General features: G+C 37.1%; 1 protein-coding gene across 1 annotated transcript in view; it reads left to right on the top strand.

Moving 5' to 3' along the window:
* The first annotated feature begins 1,794 nt into the window (after positions 1–1,794).
* Positions 1,795–9,206, top strand: part of LOC105034527 (beta-glucosidase 12) — a 46,842-nt gene continuing 39,430 nt past the window's right edge. Inside the window, exons 1-2 of the mRNA XM_010909731.4 lie at positions 1,795–1,964; positions 2,046–2,115. Coding sequence (XP_010908033.3) covers positions 1,806–1,964; positions 2,046–2,115 — 229 coding nt within the window. The 5' untranslated portion in view covers positions 1,795–1,805. The remainder of the gene's footprint in view (positions 1,965–2,045; positions 2,116–9,206) is intronic.

The following is a 9,206-nucleotide window of genomic DNA, read 5'->3' as shown; positions in this document are numbered from 1 at the left end:
ATATCGATATGTGGAATGTGGAGGTGCTTAACACTCTCTTTTCCGATGATTTGGTGCATAAAATCTTGTCCATCCCCCTCTCCAAAAATCAGTGCAATGACCACTTAGTGTGGAAGCACCACTGTGGTCCTACAATTCGGGTCAAAGAGATTTATAACCAGATCTTGCTTTGCCAGCACAATGACATTCAGCTTAGGTTGGATTGGATCTGGAAGCTCCCCATTGCTCCTCAAGTGAAGGTCTTCTATTGGAAACTTTGCTGGGGCTATCTTCCTTGCAAAATGTTTTTTGCCTCAAGAAATATTCTTCATGATCAAGAACCAACCTGTGATCTCTATATGGTGACTAATGAGAATCTGGATCACTGTTTCTTCTCCTGGCCACGGATTCAACCAATTTGGATAATCTTAAACCAAACACACCTTGCTCCTCATCATGCTAACTCATTGGTGGACATTATTGATCTGTTGGCATCTGTCATGATCTCTAGCCAGCAGAAGTCCATGATTTGTTATACACTTTGGAGTATTTAGAACTCAAGAAACAGCCACCTCTTCTAAGGTTCACAACATTCTCATTCCAGAACTCTATCCTTGGCCCTCTGGCATGCTTTAGAATTTGAGTCGACAACGAATATTGCATCCTTAATTAATAATTCACAGCTTTAGGTTACTGGCGGCTCTGTGAGCCCATTCCAATTCTCACCTTCCTTTATGTCTTGGATACCCTCTCTTGTGATCTTGTCAAGCTAAATTTTGATGCATCTTTGGTGGCTGGCAGATCTGGTCTTGGTTACATCATCCAGGATCACTACGGGGTTGTTCTATATACAGCATCCAATACTTTCTATGCTTCTTACGTGCCCGAGGCTGAACTACAAGCCGCCTGGTGTCCCATGACCATAGCGGTTTATTCTCTTGGCTACATACGCATATGGCTGAAGGGCGACTCTTCGACTGTCATGTCATCAATTGGATCAAGGCGCACCTAAACAAATAATGTTTTCACATGAACAACACTCCCACTCTGTCTCTGTTGTCTGATATTATTCAATCCTATTCGATATTGGATGCCTTCAGAGTCTCCCATGTTCTACGTGAAGCTAACCAATCGGTGGATAGTCTTGCAAGCCTTCACTATCATCAAGATTTTGGCTCAACGTCCCTGCATGCGTAGTCTATCCATCATGTTGTTTTCACCGATTTCGCTGGTACTCCATTTCTGAGGCGCTAGTTTATTTTGAGCATCTTTTTTGTTTCTTTGGGCTTTGCCCCTCTCCTCTACCAAAAAAAAAAAAAAAAAAAAAGCACGCCTTCATACTCTGCAAATTATATCCCGAACGACGTTGTCCGAATCCGCACGTTAGATCCAGGAAAAGTAAAAGGCCCCCAAATTGGAAGGAGCTCTATTCTCAGCACTATTTTATGGTCTTCAACGCTCTTCGTTTCTTCAACCTCTACGATTACAGGCAGAAACTGTTTTTGTACCCTCCGTTAGATCCAGAGCTCTCTCGCTCGGTCTGCCGGGACTTCTACTCTTCTGCATGATCTATATGCTTTTTCTACTACCCTACTTACGTACTCTCTGAGTTCATCTATTTAAAAATTTACCAAAGGAATTGGCCAGCTGGATGTAGCCAAACAACGTAGATCGAATAAAATACGCGGAGCGGCTCATCCGTAGCTGTCACCAACTCGGGGCGTTGGGTACGGTGTCTCTCTCTACGCCAGAGACCATGTCCCCTCAATATCTATAAATAGCCTTTCAAGGCTGAGCTTAAGCTCATAGGCCGAGGTTGGAGTCCAATGGCGCTTCGAGTTGGTGGTCTTCTCCCCTCTCTTATGGCGTTTGCGTTGGCAGTGGGAAGTGTGGCCCAGGCGGTGGCGGCGGAGCATGTAGTCACGTTCAATCGGAAGAGCTTTCCAGCCGGTTTCGTCTTCGGGGCGGCCTCCTCGGCTTACCAGGTTGGCCTTGGTTTCTCCGAAATTGTAGATTTCAGAATGTTCTGAAAGAATTTGATACTGATGTGGTCTTCCGTTTATAAGTACGAAGGCGCTGCCAATGAAGGTGGAAGAGGGCCGAGCATTTGGGATACCTTCACCCACGAGCACCCAGGTCTCTCTCTCTTCTCTTCACCGCTAAAATACATCTCTAATAATTCAAAGTACCTCTCACATGCACATGCCACAGACATTAGTGCACACTTGAGCATTTGAATAGAATACATACGCACATGCTATAACTCTAGTGAAGACTTTCCATACACATATTCAATCATTTAAAAAAAAAATGGCATACACATGCAAAATATTTAAATAGTAAAAATACAATTAGAAGCATGATGGCAAAGGCCTGAGGTGTACCTTTTGCATGAAAAACGATTCACCTTGTTTTGCAGGAATCCACCCTTAGATCATCCATTGATTGCTTTGAGAAAGTAATTATCTTTTATTTTGTAAGAAGAGATGGTGTTATTCACTGTTATTTCATGTAGGGGTATACATGTGTATTTCAATTTTTTTTTTTCTAAACAATATAACGGAATAGAAGATTAAAACATCTTTTAATCTAAATAATGCATGCATAAAACATAGAACACAATGATCTATTTCATATACTGAAATTGAACATATGCTGAATTTTATACTAAAATTAAATATGTGATCGAATCACATATCTGTTTCGCAAGTTCTTTCTACGAATTTAGATCTAGAAGAGAGCAAGTTCTCTCTTAACCGCGCAAGTATCCGATCTCTATGGATATCCACTCAGGATCAGTCTGAAACACTTTCTTTAGTGTTGATTTTTCTTCTCCAAGAATAATCACCTTGCAAATCTGAATGAAGTTTGGATCATGATCAACTCTTTGATTCTTTCTTTGATCTTTTTCTTTTCTCTTTTCTTGCTCTCCTTCTCTTGATTATGAAGCAATCAAGGTTTGAAAATCAGCAAGTAAAGGGGATGCCCAAGCTCCTCCTGGGCATGGAGATGAAGGACATCCAAGTTTCTTTGGGTGTCAGATCCAAAGGGAGAAGAGAGGGAGGTGCTGAAAATCTGATCATAAGAACCTTAGAGAAAGTTCCTTCAAATAGACAAAAGGTTTGAATCCTATTCAAAATCAAATAGCCTTTTAATACAAGTCCTACTTGCATTAAAAATCTCTGTAGCTTTAGATATTTGACTCCCTTTAGGAGATCTATAAGCCACCAACTATTGGAGACATTTTACCTATTTTTTTATACACCACATGGGGCTTAGGGGACATCCCATGCTGGTCCTTCATATCCTCTTTTATGAGGGTATGTCCAACTTGATCAACTCAAGTGGCACCTCATGCAAATAATCAAGAAAATTGATTAAAAATTTGAACCTTTAATGCATATGATCCAAAATCCTAGAGATCTAATAATTGGAGCCCAATAAATCTAATTCATTAAAGTTATTAGCAGATAATTAATTCGAATTAATCTTATCAAATAAGTAATTCAAGTGCAAAGAGAAAATTGGATTCAACTATGTACTAGTAAAGTTATCCTGAATCCAATAAGATTTCTCTAAACCCAATTGAGACTTCATAAGTCCAATTGCTTATTCCAGATCTAATAATCCTTTTATTGTGTAATCCCATAGATTCGATTCTATCTGATAGTGAGATATATTATGATCTCTATCATAGTATCATTGAAACTATTTTCAATGGATCGAAACGATTTCACTCTAACTCATCAAAGATTTTTGATCCTGAGCAACCCTAGTAATCTCTCACAATCTATTAGTGACATCTAGCAGTATATAATGGGAACCTAATAGAATCGAAAAAGAACCTCAAGGTATAGTTCACATGTGATTCAGTCCCTTTATCGTGAGCCTCGACTAAATGGCAGATCATAGATAAATTATCAAACCTCATCATCAGTTATATGATAGATTCGATTAGCTTAAATCCAATTATGATTCTCATAAAAAAATTTTTCCATCATCACACTGCTGTGGCCACAGACTCTCGAACTTAGTCTCTCAAATCACATAAGATCCGCACCCTACTACAGTAGATCAACTATCGCCAACATCTACTACAAGATCTCAATAAGGCCATATTTATGTGTCAGTCAAACTCCAGCAGCCACACTGCGAGTAGTTATACCATCATAGATTAAAGGATCATGCATATAACTACAGCATCGAAACAATCACTGACAATTGATTAGAAATCCAAATAATTTTTCGTATGGTTACGTTCAGTACTAGTTGTTCTCTAACAATTATCCGCACTCGTCACTTAGTATCTCTATATTATACACCAGAGATTCATCTACTCAAAAGGAAACGATCTGTGTGCCGATCTATCCAGATCGATCATCATCCTCATAATGATACTATGACTGAAAGTATTTAGAAATTAATTATATATGCTTTTAATTCTCAACATCTTGAGAATATATATCGAAGTATTAATTTCATGGATGATTCAAGGATACATCACTCTTGAATGAAAATTAAACTTATCCTTTTATTGATCAAATCAATATATTAAGTATAAAATTATATTCTAGATTTATTACAATGTGTATGCCATATTGGCTTATAGGACGTATATTCAACAATCTCCCACTTGGACTAAAGTCAATCGATCACTAATCTAAGTCCCATCTTTTCAAAGTAGACTTCTAACTTTGGCTGACTTAATTGCTTTGTCAGCGGATCTACCATATTGTTTGCAGAGTCTACTCTTCGTACCTTGACATATTTTTTTTCAAGATAATCACGTATGATATGAAACTGCCACTCGATGTACTTAGATTTCTGATGAGATCTCGGATCCTTAACAAGTGCGATGGCTCTATTATTGTCGCAATAAAGTGATATGACATCCGATGCTATAACCCCAGGCTCTGTGACGAACTTTTTTAACAAAAAGCCTTCTTTTGCAGTATCCTAAGCAGTAACATATTCAGCTTCTGTGGTCAAATCCACTATGATGGGTTGCTTGAAATTCTTCCAGCTGACTGCGCCACCATTGCATGTGAACACATATCGTGACATAATTTTTTTATCATCAGGATCAAACATAAAGTCTGTATCAGTATACTTCTCAACTCTCAACTTAAAATCTTTTACAAAGATCAAGAATAAATTTTTAATTCTTCTCAAGTATTTAAGGATATTTTTCATAGCTATTCAATATTCTTTGTCTGCATTCCACTGATACTTGCTTGTGACACTCATAGCAAGGATAATATCAAGTTGAGTATATAGCATGGCATACATGAGGTTGAAGAAAATATGTGGTAGTACAGTATATGTAATTTTAAAATTTTATGCAGCAAAAATAATAAATTAAATAATTTAATCCTAATCACATGTATAAGATCTAATCTTAGACTACCACATCAGGATCTTTGATATGAAAAATATATGCTTTAGATCTGAAAATAAAAATTACATCGATCTCATCGATGTTGAAATTCTAGATTTAACTATTAGATCTATCATAAAAATCAAAATATGTTAGAGATCATTATCAAACAAATTTTGATCTTGATCTCCTCTAATCCAATAGTTGGAGAGGGTGTTCTTTAGGTCGCTCGCAGTCACACGAAGTCATCTGGCCTCTATAAAAAAATCTACATGAAGATTGGCTGATCTCTTCCTTCTTCTATAAGCACCTTGGACACTTCAAAGTGATAGGAGATCTGGAGGAGGAAGAGAGGAGGAGGAGAAGAGGCTCCAAAAATAAAAATCAGTAAAAGAATTGATTATGGGATGTCCAAGAGAGGAAACTCTTTTTTATAGACTAGGAATTAAGGCTTTCCAAGGAAGGGTGCCATGAATCAATGCCAAAATCTCCTTTTAGCATCTCAAAAAATTTTAGAAAAATCATTAGGACATTGAGAAGAAATCTGGAGTCTCACATGCCAAAGAATTCTTTAAAAAAATAAAAAAAATAATATAATGCTAACAATATACCATATACGAAAAATTTCTTTCCTAGTCTGCATCTTATCTCTCATTCAAATCGCATTCGAATTAGGCAAGAGATAATATTATAACTCATTAGCTATTGCCGACCATCCTTATTGGATCCTCTCTCATGATGTCAAAAATCATAACCCAAATCTAATTAGGCAAAAAAAAATTGGCATGAATCTAGATGTGGCACAAAAGATAAGGATAGAGTCCTAGTTTGACTTGGACTCTTCATTTCTAATTCAATTCTAATCCAAATTAAATTTAGATTGAAATCACTAATAGAAATGAATCTAATCCAATTAGAAATCTAAATATCTCATCAAATTTCTAACTCAAGTAGAAATTAGCTGAGTCCAAATTCTGATCGAATCAAGATCAAATTTTTCTTATAATCGGGTTTGATTATATCAATCTCAATCTGAGTCGAACTGAATCTAATTCAGTTAGATTTGTTCCAAATCTCTTTACTCAATCAAATTGAGTCAATTAATAATCAAATTACTAATTAATTCTTCATAAATGGTAGAGTTTCAATCCCAGTGAGACTCTCTCACAGAGTCCTAGTCGAAGTAGGACTCTTCATTAGAGTCACAATCCAATTAGACTCTTCAGCCATCAGATTTGATCAAATCTTCTTAATACGTGTGACCCCATAGGTCCGAACCTAAGCTGCTAGCATAGGAATAACTTTCTATACCAATCGATGTAACCATCTAGCAATGATGACCTGACGATCGGATAGATCGAAGTATTGCAAAGCAATCTTCTAGAACCTATGGCATATGCTTACTGTATAATTCATCCCTTTGACCCAAATACTCAAAGTGACCTAAGATTTTACTGTCAATCCTAATTAAGTCGATCGTATTGTATTTAAACCTTTCAAATCTATCTCATGGATTATCCTGATCAAGATTTTGCTAAATTGAAATATACTGATACATATTTTCTACCAATTCAGAGCGATCAATTCCATCTTAACTCACACACTAACTTGATAAGTACTTGACTGCACCCAGTATCCTTCCGTCACTAAGTTAGAAACTCAGATGGTCTGGTACTAAAGTACAGTGAGTTACTTACAAGTCACTATGGTGGTCTTAGGTCGGAGGGACACTTATACCCATACCTTTCATGAGCTACTCTTGACAGCAGAGTGCTCGACACATGATCATATTCAATGCGAATGTACTCTTACATTCTATCTGCATACCATAACAGTGTCTCCATACTTCTTGGTTAAGAGGACAACCAACTCATATGGCATACAACGACCTACACTTGATATCATTATCATTCTAATAATAGCGTATCGTTTGGTCACGAATATCTTAAAGACTTAACGACAAATCCTCCTTTGTCAATTAATAATAGTCCTAAGGACTTCATTACAACACAGAAGTTCAAAGATGATCAATTTGTAATAAAAATATTAAATAATTTTTATTAATAAAAATTTATATATAATTTACAAGATGAGCACAATCGTCTAACGATTGATTTTGGGACATATTTCTCAACAACTTCCACTTGGACTAAAGTCAATCGGTGCAGTATCGTATATCCATCTTTGATTTGTGGTCATCAAACTCTTTGATTTCGAGAGCTTTAGTAAATGAATCAGTCAGGTTCTCTTTCTCATCAATTTTTTTAAAGTCGATGTCACCTCGATCCATGATCTCTCGGATAAGGTGATAACGACACAGAATATGTTTGGTGCACTGATGGGATCTCGACTCCTTGGCTTGAGCAATGGCTCCAGTATTATCGTAGTATAACAAGATAGGGCCATCAATGGAGGGTGCCACTCCGAGCTCGTCGATGAATTTTTGCAACCATACAGCTTCCTTCGCAGCATCGGATGCCACGATATACTCTGCTTCACAAACAAAGTCTGCCACAGTATTCTGCTTGAAACTTTTTCAGTAGATTGCTTTACTATTTGGGAAAAACATGTAACCCGACACACTCTTACCATCATCATAGTCTAACTGAAAGCTGGAGTCAGTGAATCCCATAAGTTTCAAGTCAGTTTCACCATACACAAGCCATTGGTCCTTAGTATTTCTCAAATACTTAAGATTGATCTTTACGACCTTTCAGTGATTTTCTCCTGGATCAGACTAGTATCTACTCACCATCTCTAATGAGTATGCCACGTCTGGTCTCGTATATTTTATGGCATACATAATAGAACCCACTACTGAAGTATATGAAACTCTACTCATACGCTTTCTCTTGAGGAGTTGTCGGACAATCTCCTTTCGAAAGAGAAATTTCTTGACTTATCGAAAGATAGTCTTTCTTGAAATTTTCCATGCTGAACCACTTCAGTATAATATCTATGTATGTGGATTGGGAGAGTCTGAGTAGCCTCTTAGATCTATTCTTATAGATCTTCATCTCTAAGATGTAGGCTACTTCTCCTAGATCTTTCATGAAGAATTATGACGATAGCCCAACTTTTATTTCTTGTAATGCAGAGATCATTTTCGATTAAGAGAATGTCATCTACATACAATACAAGAAATACAATTATTGAACCATTTACCCACTTATATATACAGAATTTCTCTTCATTTCTAACAAAGCCATATGCTCTGATCATCTTATCAAAACGTATGTTCCAACTCTGAGATGCTTACTTCAATCCATAAATAGATCTATGAAGCTTGCACATCTTATACTCATCTGTAGATATGAACCCTTCAGATTGTATTATATAACCTCTTCGTTCAGCTCTCTATTTAGGAAAGCTGTCTTCACATCCATTTGCCAGACTTCATAGTTCAAGTATACTGCTATTGCAAGTATGATCCGAATAGATTTGAGCATTGCCACAAGAGAAAACGTCTCATCATAGTCAATATCATAATCTGACGATAACCGTTGACAACCAAACAGACTTTATAGATCTCCATCTTTCTGTCTGCACCCCTCTTTCTCTTAAAGACCCACTTACGTCCTATGGGTTTAACCCCTTCAGGTGGGTCAACAATGTCCATACATCATTGACCTTTATGGACTCCATTTCGAATCTCATGGCTTCAAGCTATTTATCAAAGTCGGACCTCTGCATGGCATTCATGTAGATGATCGAATCCTCATCGTTCTCATCGAGTTTGACAGGATCTCCATCCCGAACCAAAAACCTAGGTATCTATCCAGCTGATGCGGTACTCTATTGGATCGCCTTAAGGATGTTGGTTCACTGGGCTCCAAGTTTGATCTTATCA

The sequence above is a fragment of the Elaeis guineensis genome, chromosome 12 (assembly GCF_000442705.2).
Source record: "Elaeis guineensis isolate ETL-2024a chromosome 12, EG11, whole genome shotgun sequence".
In the NCBI taxonomy this organism is placed as follows: Eukaryota; Viridiplantae; Streptophyta; class Magnoliopsida; order Arecales; family Arecaceae; genus Elaeis; species Elaeis guineensis.
The sequence above is the reverse complement of the archived record's forward strand: the minus strand, read 5'-3'. Positions and strand labels throughout refer to the sequence as shown.